Source organism: Pelobates fuscus, chromosome 7 (assembly GCF_036172605.1).
Source record: "Pelobates fuscus isolate aPelFus1 chromosome 7, aPelFus1.pri, whole genome shotgun sequence".
Classification (NCBI taxonomy): domain Eukaryota; kingdom Metazoa; phylum Chordata; class Amphibia; order Anura; family Pelobatidae; genus Pelobates; species Pelobates fuscus.
The window spans coordinates 189,776,630-189,797,943 of NC_086323.1; the positions used below are offsets into that span (position 1 = coordinate 189,776,630).

A 21,314-nucleotide genomic window follows, 5' to 3' on the forward strand; every position below is an offset into this window, starting at 1 on the left:
CCTCTTGCCTTTGGACTATGGACCAGACTTTATGGGAATGTGATACCCCAGATAGCCATACCATGGAGCCTATTCATATAATGAAAGACTATGGGAAAGACTTTAGCTCCATGGCAATTGTACTGTGTGAGTAGGATCTGCGCGCTATTCGGTAGTTTTGTGCGTGCAGATCCCAGCTATCTGGGGATAGGTGAAATGTCTGTGTGTTATGTGTAAATGTGACTTTATGTATTTTAAAGTGTTTTATGTTGTTTTGCAACCATGTGGTTAATGGAGTCTGCCTTTAGTCCTGGGTAATTGGATTACTTCTCCAATTAACTCCAGGGCAGAAGGGAGGAAACCAGGGTGCATTGTGGGGATGTTTTTCTGCCAGCCAGAAAGGAACAAAAGATACTTTTAGTAACTTTTGAACCCCTGGTCGGATTCATGCCATTTTTTAATATGTTGTTCCCCTGAATGGATTGATTGTGGATATGTATTTTTATGTGAATGTGATGTATGGTTTTAAAGTTATGAAAGTTGTGTAAAAGTATATTTTACACTGTATGCATAATGGGATTATGTGTCACACTAAGGGGAGGGGATGTGTGGGAGGTAACATCTATGTCATTGGTTCTTTTATGCCTCCCCCTGGGTGTGGCCTGTATGTGTGAGTTGGAAATAAAAGCCAGGCTGGATGAGCCAGTCCAGAGTTCCTGTTTTACCCTCAAAGTGATGTGTCGTCTCATTATTGGGGGAAGGATTTATTGCATGCTGTTCCAGTTGACTGCTAGGAGTACAAGCCTATTCGTATGGTTCCTATTCAATGGTCTACAGCATTCATATGCTTGGGAGAATTTAAAGGTTTCTCGGATTTGGTGATTGTGGTGTCTGCCAGAGTGCTTGGAGTCCTCAGGAAGCACTAGGAGCATCCATTAACGGAGGTACTCAGTCGGAGTGCCAGGCGATCTGTTACATTGGTGGCAAGCGGTGGGATGGCGTCCTAGTGCGAGGAGAAGCAGCTCAGAGACACTGGTAACGTTTGGAATTACAAATTGAGGGCAACGCTAGTATCCGTACAGCGCCCCTGGCTACAGCAGGATGGAATCAGCTAGTTTTTGGACAGCGTTCCATGATGAGGAGGAGGAGGCGGCTGCGGACTACAGGGCTGCAGACAGAAAGGAAGTCTGGTATGATGCCCTGGAAGACGCCCAGTGGCGGCGAGGTGAGAGTCTCCCCAGTGATGAGCAGCGGCTACAGAAGCGTGTGGCGATGCGCATGTATCTATTGGGAGAGCAGCCCCTGGATGAGTGGGTGACAAGACTAGAGACCCTGGTATGGCGAGAGATCTGGCTAGACAACGCATACCAGGCCCTCTGGTGGCATACCATTCGACTTACCCCCTGGACGGCCGAGCACGACTTACCGGAGGGGGATGATTATGATGGCCCGGGTTTATTATGGGATGCCTTGGAGGACGACATTGATCTTGGCAGCACGGAGGGGTCTAGGTTTTGGGACATCTACAACTACCGGATGGGCATGTATGTCTGGGCTGACGAATGCGAGGTGAGCAAAGACATGACCCACCTGGTAACAAGGGAGTGGGAGCTGGAGCAGGACTACCAACACCTGCTCAGCTTCGTGCAGCTCCAACCTACCCGACAAGCAGAACCAGACCTCATAGACTGGTCCTGGAGAGACCCACAGATGGCAGGTGGAGATGGGATTGAGGTCTCTCTACTGGCCCTACAGGGATGCTGGGCAGTCGGCCCAGATCCCCAGCGGCAGGTTACAGTTCAGAGAGAGGAGCTTGTTACACCCTCTCTCCAGCGGCAGCCTAACCCACCAAGGGGAGACCGTAAGCCCCACACCAGCGCAGATGGGACCGTGGTCTCTGCGCCCAAGTTACAGGGAGCTGAAGGAGCCGTCCTCCCTCCCCAGCGGCAGTGTGATTTGTTGGGAATTGGGAGCCCGGTCTCCATTCCCCAGCGGCAGAGTATCCAGCAGGGAATAGAGAGCCCATCCCCCTTTCCCCCACAGCAGGACTCTGTGCTGGGAGGAGAGACAGTCGGTCTCCCTCCGCAGAGACGGGAAGTATGCATGGGAGAGGAGATTGTTACCACCTCTCCCCAGCGGCGGATCATTAATGTACAGGGAATAGAGAGCCCAGTCTCCATTCCCCAGCGGCAGAGTGTTCTAATGGGAGAGGAGCTGGTTACCACCTCTCCCCAGCGGCAGCTTAATGTACCAGGGGGAGACTGTAAGCCCCACACCTGTGCAGATGGGACCGTGGTCTCTGCACTTCCAGCACAGGGGGTAGGGACGGTCGGTCCTGCCCCCCCACAACAGGGCTGTTTAGCCAAAGGGGAGACAGTCTGTCTCCAGCAGCAGCGCTGTGTAACTAAAGGGGAGACAGTCGGTCTCCAGCAGCAGAGTTGTGTAACTCAAGGGGAGACAGTCGGTCTCCAGCAGCAGAGCGGTGTAACTCAAGGGGAGACAGTCGGTCTCCAGCAGCAGAGCGGTGTATTTAAAGGGGAGACAGTCTGTCTCCAGCAGCAGAGCTGTGTAACTAAAGGGGAGACAGTCGGTCTCCAGCAGCAGAGCTGTGTAACTAAAGGGGAGACAGTCGGTCTCCAGCAGCAGAGCTGTGTAACTCAAGGGGAGACAGTCGGTCTCCAGCAGCAGAGCGGTGTAACTCAAGGGGAGACAGTCGGTCTCCAGCAGCAGAGCGGTGTATTTAAAGGGGAGACAGTCGGTCTCCAGCAACCAGGCTCCAACCAGACTACTCCCGTGGTAGTGCTGGCAACAGGACAGAGTACCGCTGGTCTCTGCCCCCTCAGCAACCTACCAAGGCAGCCTACCAGTCCCCCACACAGCCGTGGTGAGGCACCTGAACCTGGACAAGATTCTCCCTCACCCAGGTGTAGTAACTGTTTATTGTGGGTGGGATGCTCTGCTGTTTCTGTCTTGTGGGTGGGCTGCTGGACTAACAAGGGCACTGACCGGCAGGAGGTCAAGTACCCTGTTAGTCTGGGGGGTAAAGGGGAGAAGTGTGGCGAAACCGACCTCGCCACGTGTCCTTGGAGGGGGCTGATTGCCCGCCTCTTGCCTTTGGACTATGGACCAGACTTTATGGGAATGTGATACCCCAGATAGCCATACCATGGAGCCTATTCATATAATGAAAGACTATGGGAAAGACTTTAGCTCCATGGCAATTGTACTGTGTGAGTAGGATCTGCGCGCTATTCGGTAGTTTTGTGCGTGCAGATCCCAGCTATCTGGGGATAGGTGAAATGTCTGTGTGTTATGTGTAAATGTGACTTTATGTATTTTAAAGTGTTTTATGTTGTTTTGCAACCATGTGGTTAATGGAGTCTGCCTTTAGTCCTGGGTAATTGGATTACTTCTCCAATTAACTCCAGGGCAGAAGGGAGGAAACCAGGGTGCATTGTGGGGATGTTTTTCTGCCAGCCAGAAAGGAACAAAAGATACTTTTAGTAACTTTTGAACCCCTGGTCGGATTCATGCCATTTTTCAATATGTTGTTCCCCTGAATGGATTGATTGTGGATATGTATTTTTATGTGAATGTGATGTATGGTTTTAAAGTTATGAAAGTTGTGTAAAAGTATATTTTACACTGTATGCATAATGGGATTATGTGTCACACTAAGGGGAGGGGATGTGTGGGAGGTAACATCTATGTCATTGGTTCTTTTATGCCTCCCCCTGGGTGTGGCCTGTATGTGTGAGTTGGAAATAAAAGCCAGGCTGGATGAGCCAGTCCAGAGTTCCTGTTTTACCCTCAAAGTGATGTGTCGTCTCATTATTGGGGGAAGGATTTATTGCATGCTGTTCCAGTTGACTGCTAGGAGTACAAGCCTATTCGTATGGTTCCTATTCAATGGTCTACAGCATTCATATGCTTGGGAGAATTTAAAGGTTTCTCGGATTCGGTGATTGTGGTGTCTGCCAGAGTGCTTGGAGTCCTCAGGAAGCACTAGGAGCATCCATTAACGGAGGTACTCAGTCGGAGTGCCAGGCGATCCGTTACAATGGACTACCTCCTCTGACTCTGATAACTCTAGCCAGTAAAGCTCCTTATACTTCGTTTATTCTGTTCCGACCAGAGAAGGCGTGAGCTGATCGGGACTCTAAACACAGGCTTGCACTCATAATTTCGTGAGACGATGCCACAGATTAAGGACTCATGCCTCATACAAGCCACGCTCCTGCAGCCACATTGTTTTTTATCATGGCATTTACTTTTTGTATTGATGTGTTGCCTGTGACTTTTTGTTTTACTTTTGTTTCACTCTTTTGCTCTATCTACTAATCTGCTTATTGTGGTTCACCTCTCTAGCAGTATCAGGCTACTTATCTTGCATAAGCTACTCTCTGCTGGACTTCCCAGCCTGCGTAACGTAGATACTAACATGTGAAGCTTCTATTGCTCTAAACAGCATGTTTAGCCAGACGCAGCTAATCAATAACATATCTATTGCATAGTAACGTATGCTTAAACAACTAACATGCTATGTTAACTATCACCGTTATAACCTGTCTTAAGCTAACCCAGTTGCGTATTTTTATCAAAAATCAGCCTAGACATAACTCACTGTTAAACGTTAAAAATTTAAAAAATGTGCAAAGTTTTTCCACTGCCTAACCGATGTACACCTTTGTTTCATTCTGCATACTCCAGCTATTGTGGCAGGGTGTGCTATATGTATATCTTCATGCACAAATAAAATACAGAATTTAAAAAAAAACAAAAAACAATACACGTGGTGTCACTTACTGATTCCTTGTGGCGTCTCATCCATCCGGGAATAGACACCGCCGTACACATTCACGGTGCACAAACCATGCTTTCACATGTATATACATATACCGTATATACTCGAGTATAAGACGGGTTTTTCAGCACATTTTTTGTGCTGAAAAACCCCCACTCGTCTTATACTCGAGTTAATGTCTGTATTATGGCAATTTACATTGCCATAATACAGACCAGGACCGCCGGGCTCATTACAAGCCCGGCGGTCCTGTTGGGGGCTGGCAGAAAGCTGTAACTTACCTTCACAGCAGCTCCTGTCAGCTCCCTTCTCTCTCCTCCGGTCGGCTCCCTCAGCAAGTCTCGCGAGAGCCGTGGGGTCAGAGCGTTACCACGGGTTACCGTGGCAACGCTCCGCGCGGCCGCGAGACTTGTTTACAGGGGAGCTGACCGGATGAGAGAGAAGGGAGCTGACAGGAGCTGCTGTGAAGGTAAGTTACAGCTCTCTGCCAGCCTGTAGCGGTACTTACCCTTTTCAGGGGCCGTCCGGGGTCCTCTGTTCGAGCCACGCGCGGTCCTGCTGCTTCACGAGCCGCGCGCGGCTCATCCGACGGCTGTAACAGAAAGGCGGGCAGTGACCGCGAAAAGTGACTCTAAGAGCGTGCCGCGGGTCTCGGGAACGCTTTTAAAGGAACAGTGGGAGCCTAAATTGGAAAAGGTCTCCCATTGGCCCCTGTCATGCCACATTCCCCATACACTCACCTTTTGGGGGCGTGGATATGACAGGGGCCAATCAAATTAATTGCTACGGTATGTATACTCACCTTTTTCCCTTAGTACCTTGCCCTATCGTGGTTTCTGTTTCAGTTCCCTTTAGCGCTTGGTGTGTTCAGTTGTGTTCCTTCGTACTTGACCTTGGCTTTGTTTCTGACTACGTTTTCTCTTTATCCTTATCTGTTCTGTTTGCCGGCTTGCTGTTTACCGTGTACCAGACCCCGGCTAGTCCTAGTTTACGGTGTCTCTTTGTGCCCTTGACCTCGGATAACTCCTGACTCTGTACTCCTCTCATATACGTCGAGTCCGGCCATTCTAAGGTCCGGTAGATGTATCTCCCCTCTGTGTTGTATTCTATCGAGTTGAATCCTGCGTGTTGGGGTATATTTTCGTTAAATTACGATAGGGCCATGGACCCCGCAGATTTAGCTCAGCAGATGGCTTCTCATGAGGCTAGATTTGTTGAGCAGGATCACCGTATGGATCAGATAGCCCTGGCTCTCCAGACGCTCTTATCTAGAACTATTCCAGCAACCACGACTAACCCTCCTCCACCTCTTCTTCCTGAAGTATCTACCTTGCCTAATACTTCGGCCCATTTAACACCTCTTCCTAGGTATGGAGGGGACTCTAAGACATGCAGAGGTTTCATTAATCAAATAGAATTCCACTTTGAGATGTATCCACGTTCCTTTCCCACAGATAGGTCTAAAGTGGGGTTCCTTATGCACCAACTTACCGATAAAGCACTCGAGTGGGCTAATCCTATTTGGGAGGCTAATGGACCTATGGTGCATAATTTCAATAGTTTCCTTACAGCTTTTCGTAGAACTTTTGACATAACTAAAAGGTCAAAGAATGCTGCCAGATCATTAATGAGAATTAAACAGGGTTCTAGGTCTGTTGCAGACTATGCCATTCAGTTTCGTACCCTTGCTTCACAGGTAGATTGGACCAACAATGGGTTAACTACTGCATTCATGGAAGGTTTATCTGACACTATATTGGATGAGGTAGCAGCTAGGGAGCTTCTAATTGCATTAGAGGACCTTATTGACTACCTCATTGATATAGATAATAGGATTCGTGACAGGCTCTATACTAAAAACAGGAATAGACATTGGGTTACACCTATTAACCCCAGAGTTGATAAACCTGAGAGTGTTAAAGTATCTGAGGAGGAACCCATGCAATTAGGGGTTGCCAAACTCTCTGATACTGAAAAATTACATAGGAGAAGGGACGGACTCTGCCTATACTGTGGTAGAAGAGACCATATGGTAAAAGAGTGTCCTTTGCTTCCGGAAAACTCTCGCACCTAAGACCTTATAGGGGACTGGCCTTGGGTGTGATATCTAAGTCTCCTAAATTGCCTCCTAACCGTTTGCTTCTCCCTGTTTCTTTGCATATGAGAGAGAGTTGCTTAGCTGAGCACATACAAGCCCTGGTTGACTCCGGGGCAGCTGAAAATTTCATAGACTCTGGTTTTGTTAAGAAAAACAACATTCCCATCAGAGAGAAGGAGATACCCTTGGCTGTTGAGGCCATAGATGGTAGACCATTAAGTTTGTAACGGACCATTTCAGCAGACAAGGGGTTAAAATCGTTTAGGCGATAATCCCCTTTTCACAGACAGGCACAGCTACTGTAAAATCACCAAAACTCACGAATTGGATGCAAGGGAATGCACCAAACTCCCAAACTGCATACAAGGGAATAAGGTAGCACTCCAAACTCCCGAACTGGAACCTCAAGATTAGCTGCTAGCAGACGAACAGGAAAAGCTCCCAAGTGGCTTACACTCCTGGCAGTCAGTCCCTATCAGCTCTACAGTGAATCCCCCCAAGAACAAGACAAGGCTCCGTGTTGAGGGTCAAGCAGTGGTCTGTTTAATGAGGGCTACCTGCCCCTGTATTTATGCAGGTCTCCCACCTGGTGGACACTCCCCTAGGGGACCAGATGGAAGACTGTAACAATGGACAGACAAGTACCAATTACAGACATACAGCAGTAAAACATCCCCACAATGCATCCTGGCTTCCTCCCCTCTGCCCTGGAGAAGTAATTCAATTATCTCCCAGGACAAAGGCAAAACTCCATTACACACGTGGGGACACAAAGACAGACTATCACTTTAAAATACATAAAGTTACTTTTTGCACATAAAACACAGATATGTAACATATCCCCAGATAGCTCAAGTCTGAGTGCACATTATTAGGTGAATGGCACTCAGACCACACGCATACAGTTTAATTGCCATGGAGCCAGAGTCTTTCATTACACTAATATGCTCCATGGCATGGCTATCTGGGTTAAAACATTCCTCCAACATAAAATACCGAATTTACATGCATTCGTTCAATCCATACGAATTAGAACCAGGGGCTGGAGGTTCAGCGGTGCCTGCACGTAAAAGTGTCAGGGTTTGGTGCATGAAAGCCGGGCAGAAAAGCGCTGGCTGCCCGGGGAGCTCCAGAACACCGCCACCTAGCGGCCGCTAAGTGTAACAGCGGCCACCCAGTAACAATCAATTAAGCTGCGGTTAACCGCAGCTTCCGGGAGGTAAATGGAGGGCACACTCCAGCTTCTGGGTGGCCAATTAACAGCGCCAGCCGGCTTCCCATGGCTCTGGGGAGGCTGAAAAGAAGCTGTTTGTTCGGTAGATAGAATCTACCGAACGGCTGTGCAGAAAGGGAGAAATAAATCCTTCTGCACAGTAAAATTAACCCTTTAGCTGCCAGTCCATAATCCAAAGGCAGCAGGCGGGCGACCAGGCTCCTCCAATGCAATGTGGCGAGATTGGTCTCGTCACATCTCTCCCCTTTTCCAAACAGACTAACAGGGTACTTGACCTCCTGCCGGTCAGTGCCCTTGTTAGTCCAGCAGCCCACCCACAAAGCAGAAAAAACAGTACAGCCCACCCACAATAGATGGTTACTACACCTGGGTAAGGGAGAATCTTGTCCATGTCCAGGTGCCTCACCACGGCTGTGTGGGGGACTGGTAGGCTGCCTTGGTGAGTTGCTGAGTGGGCAGAGACCAGCGGTACTTTGTCCTGGTGCCAGTACTACCACCGGAGTAGTCTGGTTGGAGCCTGGTTGCTGGAGACTGACTGTCTCCCCTTTAGGTGCACGGCTCTGCTGCCGGAGGGGGAGACCGACTGTCTCCCCTTTGGATACACAGCTCTCCTGCTGGAGGGGGAGACTGACTGTCTCCCCTTTGGCTAAACAGCCCTGTAAAACCAAATCAATGCGACTACACCTATTTCTCTAATCATTACCAAACCTATTCTCGTTTAGATTTTAACTTTCAACTGGGCTATTAAGGATTGTATTGATTGTGAGATTGGTTCACTCGTATGGTCTGATCATGACCTAGTTATTTTGAATTTTAAATGTTTATATAATTTGAGAGGGAAACAGTGGAGAATGAAAAACAAGTGTTTTAATAACACTAAGCATCTGGAAGAAATTAATAAAAATGCTAATAATGTATTTAAAGAAAAAAGGAATATAGAAACGAGTGCCACTAATGCGTGGTGCGCTTATAAATCTGTCATTAGATGCCATCTTATTAATATGGAAATTTATAATAATAAAAATAACATTTCTTATATAATTCTGATATATTTATAAGTTAAAAGTCTCTAATAAAATTAACCCAAATCTTGAAAATACAAATAAAATAAACCTTAGTATTAAAGAACATTTTATAGATCAAGCAAACAAAGTAATGGTGAAACCTAAACAGAAATACTATCAGCTGGGTAATAGGGTAAATAAACTGCTCCCTAATCAACTCAAATTTTTTTTATCTAAATCAAGAATAGTAAAGATGATTACAGAAAAAGGCACAGCGTTAAGCCCACTGGATATAGGGAAAACCTGTTTGGAGTATTAATCACATTTATATAATATTCCGACTCAATCTCAAAATAGAAAGGAGATGCACGATTTTCTGAAAGCACTAAAATCACTTACTATAAAACCCGATGAGATGGCCTCTTTAGAAGCTCCGTTTAATATCAAAGAGGTGCAAGAGGCAATACTTAGATTAAATGTTAATAAAACTCCTGGCACGGACGGATGTTCAAATTTATTTTATAATTTTTTTTTTTTTTACAAATATTGCTCCATATCTAACAGAACTATTTAATGAAGTTAGACAAGTTAAAGCTTTTCCAAATGAAATGTGACAGGCAACGATAGTCCCAATACCGAAAGTAGATAAAGATTTATCAAGAGTTTTCAATTATAGACCAATCTCACTTATCAATGGAGATACAAAATGATATTCTTCTATAATTGCTAACAGAGTGAAAGGAATTGTCTAATATTTAATACATCAAGATCAGTAGTATTCATTCAGAATAGATATTTGAATGATAATACTAGTAAAGTTATCGACTTGATAGATCTGGCCGGGGCTAAGGGACTTCCTATGTTGACCCTGTCACTTGATGTCAAAAAAGCCTTTGACAGGGTCAACTAGGTGTTCCTGGAGGATACAATGGACATTTTCAATTTTGGGGAACTATTAAGGGATAGTATAATGGCGATTTATTCAAATCCATCCGCAAATATTTCAGGCCCGGGTTTTACTACAGTTTTTTTTTTTTTTTCAAATTTAAAACGTAAGGAGGCAGGGATGCCCTTTGGTTCCCTTGCTTTATATAATCACCTTAGAACTTCCCCTTTCGAGAATTAGATTAGATTCTACAATTAAAGGGATCAAGGCAGGCTCTCGGGAATGCAAACTTTGGCTTATGCCGATGATATTATATTAACATTGTCTTCACCTCATAGTTCTCTTAAATCCTTGATGAACATGCTACATAGTTATGGAAATCTGTCTAATGATAAATTAAAGGGACACTATAGTCACCCAGACCACTTCATTGAGCCGAAGAGAAACTGCTATGTTTACATAGCAGGGTTAATCCATCCTCTAGTGGCTGTCTTCCTGACAACCGCTAGAGGTGCATCTGCGACCGTGGATGCGAAATTCCCATCCAACATGCAGAACATCCATAGGAAAGCATTGAGAAATGCTTTCGTACGGACTGTATGAATGCATGCTTCACTTGGGAGCTGACGTCGGTGGGTAGGAGAGGTCACCAGCACCGAGGGAGCCAGGCGCTGGATAAAGGTAAGCTGCTAAAGTGGTTTTAACCCCTTCAGCGCGACGGGAGGGGGACCCTGAGGGTGGGGGCACCCTTAGGGCACTATAGTGTCAGGAAAACTGCTTTGTTTTCCTGACACTATAGTGATCCTTTAAACGTGGATAAATCACAGGCCTTACCCTTTTTAATTGGGAAGGCAGAGTTAAATTCAATAAAATCTAATTATTCCTTCCAATGGCCACCTAACGGGATAAAATATCTCGGTATAATGATACCTCCCAATATAAAAAATATAATTTTTTATAAGAGACTTAAAATATCAAATTGAAAGAATGGAAACATGTATTTACATCATGGATGGGAAGAATAAATGCAATCAAAGCATGTATATTACCTATCTGAATCTACAATTTTAGAATGATACCACTGAGAGTACGAATTTATTATCTAAAACAATTTCAAACCATAGCTGTTGATTTTATATGGGTAGGGAAGAGAGCAAGAATTTCAAGGAGATTATTGCAAAGTAAGAAAAAAGTAGGGGGTAATGACTATCCAGACATATTTAGATACCATCAAGCTAACCTTATAGTTCATGCTCTTCCGATACAAGAACAAAACATCGGAACTTCTGTATGGTATGAAATAGAAAAAACTATGATGGAGTTTGCAAATTTAGAGATCCTTCCGTGGATCCATACGAAACAAGTGAATCTAGTCATGCAAAAAAATAAAGCTAAAATACTAAATAGTGTAATACATACATAGTTTCAATTTAAAAAGAGATATGGGTTAACAGATGTTTTCTCTCAAAGTTTTTAGAGATCAGAAAACATAATATCATAGATATAAAACTTCCGTTAGGTCTCCAAGGTAAAAATCTAAAGGTTTGTGATCTCTACACTAATAATAAATTTTAAAAAAATAGGACAACTCAAAGAAAAATATGGTATATCAGATAGAGATTACTTTTCTATCATTAGAATTGAACATTATGTTAATACCCATTTATATTTTAATATGGATACAAACGTTAAGAGTCAGATCAAGACATGTTAAATAATGAGCCCAAAAAAAGAAAATCAGGGCATGGTATGTCTTCCTTGATGTAGGAAAGTCTCAGGTCTACATTAAGTCTTTAGAAAGGTGGGAGAGGGAATTAAATAATTACTCAATTAAGACTAAGTGGATGGATAGTGGGATTACAATTCAGAAATGTATTCACTGTCTTTCCATTCAGGAATTACATTTCAAACTGGTACATGGATGGCACTATTCCCCTGAAAGTATTTAAATTTGGGGCTAAAGATAACATAGACTGTTGCAGATGTAATGACGAGCAGGATACTTTACTCAATATGTGGTGGTCTTGTAAGAAAATGAAGAACCTTTGGAATAGAGCTTTAACACTAATTTTTAATCTGACAGGATCCTTAATCCCAACTACCACAGAAATAGCGCGTTTTCATTTTTATCCTGATGGCGGTGAAACTGGTAATAGCGAGATTTTGGAAGCATGAGGAACATCTTGGTTGGTTTGAGGTTAAAAATGAGATTGCATATCAATGCCTGATGGAAAGAGGCTATTATAATGCAAGATGTAAAGGATATCTCATCTATAAGATATGGAACAAATGGTTATTGAAATACCCTGAGAACGGGGAATTATTGAACTAATAATGTGAGAGAATCTATTTTCTTTTTTTCTTTCTTGTTTCTTTTTTCTTTACGATTGCACATAGAGGGGGGAGGCCCCCATGCCAAAATGTATTTTATATGTCCACACGGCCATTTTTAAAATGTATGTATATGTCTGTACTTATTATATTGATAGTGATTTAGTAAAACGACTGTACAATATTGCCTATCTCAATGTTTTATCTGGAACTATAATGGCATTGCAAATCTAGAACATATTCGAATTGACGCAAACTGTCACGGCTACTAATGTGATCCAACACGCAAAATTATGTAAAAGCTACATATAATAGAAAAATAGACAGAACATAATCTGGTCCTTAGAATGTCCGGATTCATATGTTGAAAGACAGAGAATGGTCAAGGGAAAGCCGAGGTCAAGAAAGCCAGAAATACACAAGATCAATAAGAAAGCCAAGTCAGAGAAACCAAAGATCAGAATAGTCAGGAATAGCCAAAGTCAGAATACCGGGAATACCAATAATAAGGACAAGAAAATGCACTCTCGGGAACCAGGAACGGAAACCACGACAGGGCAATGAACTAGGGATATTCAGGGGTTTAAATATCCCTCCTTGGGCTGTGATTGGTCAGGGCTTGGCCTCTGACCCTAGAATCTGAGTGTTTCCCTCGTGTCCACCTCGACATTTGGAGGTGGAGCTACAAATGGCCGTGACCTCATGTTCGTCATTTTGGATCCCGCATGTGAAGGGGACGGACACCCCTGTGTGTCGGCTCCCGGCTTGCTGCTGAACAGGTAAGATCTTAAACCTGTCAGTGTGGTCGCACCGATCAGGGCGGGGGCCATGACACAAACAGTCTAGAGATTTTTACAGATAATGCTGTGTGGTTGTTTTTGTATTATTTATGTGAAACTTAAAAAAAAAAATGGTTTCTACTGAAAGGGCAGTGCACAATGTACATTTCTTTAGAATCCACAATACCCTTTGCGGTACAATGAGGCACATTTTTAGCCAATGCCCAATGCATATGAGATGGCCCAGAGCATCGTGGATGGTGAAGTTGCTCATACAAAGACGTGCTGCAGAGGTAAGTGATTTATACTGACACCTGTTGCAAGTGACTGAAAGAGTCAACCAACACAGAGCTGATTGTTTAATCTGTACTTATACAATATTAACACGAGGGTGCTCTGTGAAGTCAATACTAAATTTCCCCTAAAACAGATCTTCATATTAAATAATCAAGCTGAAATTGTGTAATGTGAGAAAATAACCAAAACAGCTTCAGATTCATTATTACCTATTTTCTATTGCAGCGGCGTTGAATTTTCCTACTGCCACCTGCTGGACTTATCACTACTCTTCAAAGAACATGAATTATACAGAGGCCCGGAATTATTGCCAGAAGGAGTATACTGATCTCGTGGCCATACAGAATAAAAAAGAAATTGAATACCTCGAAACACACATCCCTAGAAATCCAACATATTATTGGATAGGAATAAGAAAAATTAATGGACATTGGACTTGGGTGGGGACCAATAAAACACTGACCCCTGAAGCAACAAACTGGGCAAGTGGAGAGCCGAACAACCAGAAAAGCACAGAGGATTGCGTAGAGATATATATAAAGAGGGTGAAGGATGCAGGGATGTGGAACGATGATGATTGCAGAAAGAAGAAGAGCGCACTTTGTTACACAGGTAAGAAAGGCATCCAGCCTCCCATGCTGTAGACAGTATGCTTTTGGCAGGGCAAAGATTAGAAAAGATCTGTAGTATACTAGTTTCATTTAGTTTACTATTTTGCATATTCATTTGTGAGTGCACAAAACTGTTGGCCTTTTTCTCAGCAGTCCCTTATACTTCATTAAGTTAAAGCAGTTTTCAGATCAAGTACAGCTGAACCAGTGCCTTATTCAAGTCTGAGTTAAAAAGTCCCCTGTTGGAAACAAAAACAGTTCTCAGATCAAGTACAGCTGTACTAGTGCATTATGCAAGGCAACTCTGTCATTGCAACACACCTGGGTGTGCTTGTTCTTTAATATATATATATATATATATATATATATATATATATATATATATATATATATATATATATATATATATATATATATATATATGTATAACATATATACTAGCAATACGCTCCCACCCTGACTGGACCCTTTACAAGGGAACAGCACCATCCAACTACCGACCAATAACCTGCCTCCCCACAACATGGAAACTCCTCTCAGGCATCATAGCCTCCAAGATCCAAGGGTTTATGAGTTAATATATGAGCAATACTCAGAAGGAGATTGGAAACAACAAAGGATCAAAACACCAACTACTGGTAGATCAAGCAGTCACAAGGGATTCAAAGACCAAAAGGGGTCGAAACTTTGTGGTTTGGTTCTTGGGTCCAATAAAATTGCCTATCTTTTGGAATACTTTGGAGTGCCTGGATTACTTTCTACATTTATACAAGGGATTATAAAACCAGACGGACCAACCAGTGTACGGCCTGGATTGACTACAAGAAAGCCTATGACACAATCCCACACACATGGGTACTGGAATGTTTGACTCTCTACAAGGTCAGCAAGACAATAAGAGCATTCATCAAAAACTTGATGGGCAAGTGGAAAACAACTCTAGAAGCCAATCCCAGGACAATAACTCAAGTGAACCTTAAATGTAGCATATACCAAGGTGATGCACTATTCCCATTGCTGTTCTGCATAGGCCTTGACCCCCTTAGCCAGATCATCAAGAAAATGGATACAGATACGGGTTCAAGAGTGGAGCTACCATCAGCCACCTACTCTACATGGACGACATCAAGCTGTATGCCAAGAATGAGCGGGACATTGACTCACTGATCCACCTAACTAGGATATACAGCAAGGACATCAGAATGTCATTCGGACTAGAGAAATGCAGGCAGATGATAGCAAAAAGAGGAAAGATGATCAGGACAGAAGGAGTTGAAGTTCCAGAATGTAAAATAAAGGATTTAGAGAACAGCTACACGTACATGGGGGTACCACAAACGCATGGGAACCATGAGGAAGAGGCCAGGAGGATAGCAACATCCAAGTACCTCCAAAGAGTCAGACAGGTCCTGAAGTCCCAGCTCAATGGCAAGAACAAGATCCAAGCCATCAACACATATGCCCTAACAGTCATCAGGTACCCAGCTGGAATAATAACCTGGCCAAGAGTAGAACTGTCAAGACAAGGAAACTACTCACTATGAATGAAGGATTCCACCCAAAATCCAGCACCCAGAGACTGTACACCTGCCGGAAGGAAGGAGGTCGGGTCCTGATGTGTGTCAAGGCCACAGCCCTGGATGAAACACAGAACATCCGCAAGTACATCATGAAGATGGCTCATAAAGATGAACTGCTAAGGGAATGCCTGAGACTTCCACAGATAGAGAATGCAGAAAAAGAGGAGGTTCCTTGGCAAGACAAACCTCTTCAAGGGGGGTACAGCCAGCAGATAGTGGATGTGGCTCACATGACACAATCCTACCCGTGGTTGGAAAAGGCAGGACTGAAAGAAATCACTGAGTGTACTTCAGCACTCTGTGCATGCTCTGCCCTGATTGTGTACCAGGCCAGCATGATCTTTCTCCGAATAGATCTACCCCTTTCTAGGAGAGACTGCCTGCCCATTTTGGGCATCACTGGCATGCTCTCATAGGCCCATTCAACTACTGTCCCATCATTACCCCTGAGTACAGGGCCGGACTGGGAAAAAAATTAGGCCCGGGCATTTTTCAATCAGAGCGGCCCCCTAAGAAGGGGGCGGAGCCAGAGCGGGTGTGTTTTGTCATCACTAATGACAAGCACGCCCCCTCTCAAAGTGAGCATGTTAGTTCAATGAGCAGAGCCCGCTGAAGAGCTCTGGCATTAGAAAAAGGCCCTGGATTTGTTCTGCGCAGCGCAAGCAAATTTAATAACATGCTTGCGCTGTGTTTGCTTTTAAATTGTCTCTGGTTTCTCCACAAGTGGGATACCAGAGGACAAAAGGGCCAGTAAAGTGCATTGTGCATATGTTTGGAGCCTGCTTGTGGGATTGCGTGTGTGTAGAGTGTGGTGTGGTATTGTATAAATAGGTCAATTTCATTTGTGTTTGTGGTGTAATATGTGTGGCTAGGGGCTGTAGAGAGTGTGTGTATAGGGGGCATAGTGTCATAGGGGATGTAGCGAGTGTGTGCATACGGGCTGTAGTGTGTTTGTATATGTGACTGTCAGGATCGGGGTAGGGATCCAACACGCAGAGTACAGACAGTAGAAAGGTACGTATACCGGACCTTAGAATGGCTGGACTAACGTACGGAGATAGAGAGAATGGTCAAAGGCAAGCCGAGGTCGAGGGAACGAGAAGACAGGTAAGTGAGGAACAAGCCGAGTCAAGGGGTAACAGAGATAAGCAGAGTAATACAAACAAGCCGGGTCGGAACCAAAAGGATAACTGGAATACAAGAGCACTGAGTGACTAGACAGGCTAGAACCACGACAGGGCAATGAGCAAATGGAAGAAGCACTGTTAAATACCCTGGCTCAGGAGAGTAGACACGCCTCCGACGAGTCCTGATTAGTTTCCAGACAATTGAGTGACAGGTCGGTCCGGGTTGGCGTCATGACGTCGACTGCTGGGCGTCGTGTTACAAAAGGAAGTGGATCCCTCGCGTCCGGCGTGTAAATGACCGGAAGGACCGCGAGGGACGGAGGAAACAGACCTTCTGGACGGATAAACTTCTAAGTCTCTACCTCTCTCAGAGGTAGAGACTTCAGGTACCCTGACAGTACCCCCCCTCTCAGATACGCCCACCGGGCGGAAGGAACCGGGGCAAGATGGGAAGCGGGAGTGAAACGCCCTGCGGAGGCGAGGGGCATGAACATCCTCTTGAGGTACCCAACTCCTCTCTTCAGGACCATATCCTTTCCAGTCGACCAGATATTGTACTCTCCCCCGGGAGATTCGAGAATCGATGATAGAGTTGACCTCATACTCCTCCTGACCCTCCACCTGAACAGAGCGAGGAGAGGATACCGTGGAGGAAAATCTGTTGCAGACCAGTGGTTTCAGCAATGAAACATGAAAGGAGTTAGGGATGCGTAAGGCAGATGGGAGAGCTAGACGATACGCAACTGGGTTAATTCGAGTCAGAACCTTGTAAGGTCCAATATAACGAGGAGCGAACTTCATGGAAGGCACTTTTAGACGAATGTTTCTAGTACTCAACCATACTCTATCGCCTGGAACAAAAACCGGAGCCGGCCTTCTACGTTTATCAGCGTGTTTCTTAACCAGCATAGAATTGTGCAGAAGAATTTGTCGAGTCTGATCCCACAACTTCCTCAAATTGGCAACATGAACATCAACCGACGGTACCCCTTGGGAAGGAGAAACCGAGGGAAGAATGGATGGATGAAAGCCATAATTCATGAAGAAGGGGCTTGAATGAGTAGAATCACAAACGAGATTGTTGTGTGCGAACTCCGCCCAAGGAATCAAACCGACCCAATCGTCCTGGTGTTCGGAAACAAAACAACGTAAATATTGTTCAATCTTTTGGTTGGTGCGTTCAGCAGCTCCGTTAGACTGAGGATGATAGGCGGAAGAGAAATTCAATTTGATACCCAGTTGAGAGCAGAAGGATCTCCAAAAACGAGAAACAAATTGGGAACCTCTGTCAGATACAATTTGGGAGGGTATCCCATGTAAACGAAAAATCTCCCTTGCGAATATCTCTGCCAACTCGGGAGAAGACGGAAGTTTAGGCAGAGGAACGAAGTGAGCCATCTTGGTGAATCTGTCAACCACGGTGAGGATAACAGTCTGTTTTTTAGATATAGGTAAATCAACAATAAAGTCCATAGCCAGACAGGACCATGGCTTTTCTGGAACCTCTAAGGGATGCAGAAATCCACATGGAAGCGTATGAGGTTGCTTGGTCTTGGTACAAACCTCACACGCACCGATGAAATCTTTAATATCCCTACGTAAAGCAGGCCACCAGAAGTCTTTAGAGATCAAAGCGCACGTCTTGCGAATGCCAGGATGTCCAGCCACCTTGCTGTTGTGGAAACATTGTAACAGTTCCAGTTGAAGAGCACGAGGAACGAAATGTCGACCCCCGGGAGTCTGTTTAGGGGCTAGATGTTGCAGCTTTAAGATCTTGGCAAGTAACGGAGAATGAATCCTGAGATTCGTGTTAGCGATAATATTGCATTTCGGAACTATAGAGGAAAGAACAGGTTCAGATATAGTAGAAAGTTCATATTGGCGAGACAAAGCATCGGCTTTAGAGTTCTTAGAACCAGGTCTATAAGTAAGCACATAATTGAAGTGGGTCAGGAACAAGGACCAACGAGCTTGTCTGGCGGACAGTCGCTTAGCCTCCCCAATATAGGACAAGTTCTTGTGATCCGTTAAAATGGTAACAGGATGTAAGGTCCCCTCCAATAAATGTCTCCACTCCTTTAAAGCCATAATGACCGCTAATAATTCCCTGTCACCGATGTCATATCTGCTCTCAGGCCCAGACAGTTTCTTGGAAAAAAAAACACAAGGGTGTAGTGGTTTGTCCACCCCTAACCTTTGTGACAGAATAGCACCCACACCTGCCTCAGAGGCATCGACCTCGAGTAGGAACAGCAGAGTCGTATCAGGATGGACTAAAATTGGAGCAGAAGCAAAAAGTTCCTTGAGAGTCTTGAAAGCAACGAGAGCTTCAGTAGACCAAGTCTTAGTGTCAGCCCCCTGTCTGGTCATATTGGTAATAGGCGCAATAATAGAAGAGTATCCCTTAATGAAGGGCCTATAATAATTGGAGAAACCAATAAACCTCTGAATAGCCTTGAGTCCCTTAGGCAATGGCCAATCTAAAATAGACTGGAGTTTGTCGGGATCCATCTTAAAGCCTTCCCCAGAAATCACATAACCAAGAAAGTCTATCTGAGACTGGTCAAAACTACATTTCTCCAATTTGCAGTATAACCCATGCTGAAGAAGTTTGTGTAATACCTTTCTGACTTGTCTGTGGTGGGTCTCAATCTCTCTAGAGTGTATAAGTATGTCGTCCAGGTACACAATGACACAATCATGTTGAAATTCCCTAAGAACTTCATTAATCAAATCCTGAAATACTGCCGGTGCGTTAAAAAGACCAAAAGGCATGACCGTGTATTCATAATGCCCATAACGGGTATTGAACGCTGTCATCCACTCGTGTCCTTGCTGGATTCTCACCAAGTTATATGCCCCTCTGAGATCCAACTTGGTGAAAATTTTAGAGCCCTTTAGGCGATCAAACAGATCGGTAATCAAGGGGATCGGATAGGCATTTCTGATGGTTATTTTATTCAAACCTCGGTAATCAATGCAAGGTCTTAGGGAACCATCCTTCTTTTTAACAAAAAAAAAACCAGCCCCGGCAGGAGAAGAAGATCTCCTAATGAATCCTTTGTCTAGATTCTCCCGAATATATTCCTCTAGAACTGAATTCTCTTTGGTGGATAGAGGATATACATTGCCCCTCGGAGGCATGGTACCAGGTAGTAGATTAATTTTACAATCAAAAGTCCTGTGTGGAGGTAGAGTATCAGCGTTCCTTTTGTCGAATACTGCTTTTAAGTCCAGGTACAGAGGCGGTATCTGTATATCTGTAGACTGGGTAGAACTACCTGGTGTGTTAATTACACCCAATGGAGAAACCCTCCGTAAACACTTCTCCTGGCAACCCTGGCCCCATGAGAGTATCTCCCCTAACTCCCAATCAATAATAGGGTTATGTCTCTTTAACCATGGGTAACCCAGGACTATGGGAACAGAAGGGGACGAAATAAGCATGAGCGATAAGTTCTCCTCGTGTAAGATACCAACAGTTAAGTTAACGGGTATGGTCTCAGGATAGATAACAGGCTCAAGTAAAGGTCTACCATCTATGGCCTCAACGGCCAAGGGTGTATCCCTTAACTGGGATGGGATAGTGTGTTTAGTAGCAAAGGCCTGGTCGATAAAATTCTCAGCAGCACCGGAATCTATCAAAGCCATGGTCTTTAGTACTCCCTTCTCCCAAGTTAAAGAAACTGGTAGCAGAAGCCTGTGATCTTTATAATTATGAGTAGAGGACAGAATAGAAACACCCAAGGCCTGTCCTCTAGAGAAACTTAGGTGCGGACGTTTCCCGAGCGATTAGGACAATTCAGACGTAAGTGACCTCTAACTCCACAATACATACACAATCCCTCCCTTCTCCTGTACTGTCTTTCCTCTTCTGAGAGGCGAGTATTGCCTATCTGCATAGGTTCAGGAAACAGTGAGGTAGTGGAATCAGGACTTTGAAATGCGGGAGCTAATTTAAAGGAAGGTCTAAAGTTCCTCTCTCGAGTGTTCTGTCTCTCTCTTAAACGCTCATCAATACGAGAAATGAACGAAATTAAATCCTCCAAATTTTCAGGAAGCTCTCTAGTAGCAACCTCGTCAAGGATTACATCTGATAGCCCGTTCAAAAATACATCTATATAAGCCTGCTCATTCCACTTAACTTCTGCCGCCAAAGACCTGAACTCTAGTGCATAATCCACAAGTGTTCGGTTCTCTTGTCTCAGGCGCAAAAGTAATCTAGCTGCATTGACCTTTCTACCAGGAGGGTCGAAAGTTCTTCTAAAGGCAGCTACAAAGGCATTATAATTATATACTAACGGGTTATCATTCTCCCATAATGGGTTGGCCCATCTCAGAGCTCTCTCAATGAGTAAGGTGATAATAAATCCAACCTTCGCCCTATCTGTAGGATAGGAGCGAGGTTGTAATTCAAAGTGGATACTGATCTGGTTTAAAAAAACACGACACTTCTCAGGTGAACCACCATAACGTACTGGTGGGGTAATATGGGAAGAGGCACCTACAGTAGCTACCTCTAGGCCTGAACTCACAGGGGAAATAGAAGTAGTACGCGTCTCCTCTGGTGGGTTATTAGCACGA

At 44.5% G+C, this 21,314-nt stretch overlaps 1 protein-coding gene across 1 annotated transcript in view; it reads left to right on the forward strand.

Moving 5' to 3' along the window:
• LOC134569258 (L-selectin-like) overlaps window positions 1-21,314 on the forward strand; it is a 178,689-nt gene that overhangs the window by 19,916 nt on the left and 137,459 nt on the right. Inside the window, exon 3 of the mRNA XM_063428173.1 lies at window positions 13,638-14,024. Within this exon, the coding sequence (XP_063284243.1) occupies window positions 13,638-14,024 (387 nt within the window). The remainder of the gene's footprint in view (window positions 1-13,637; window positions 14,025-21,314) is intronic.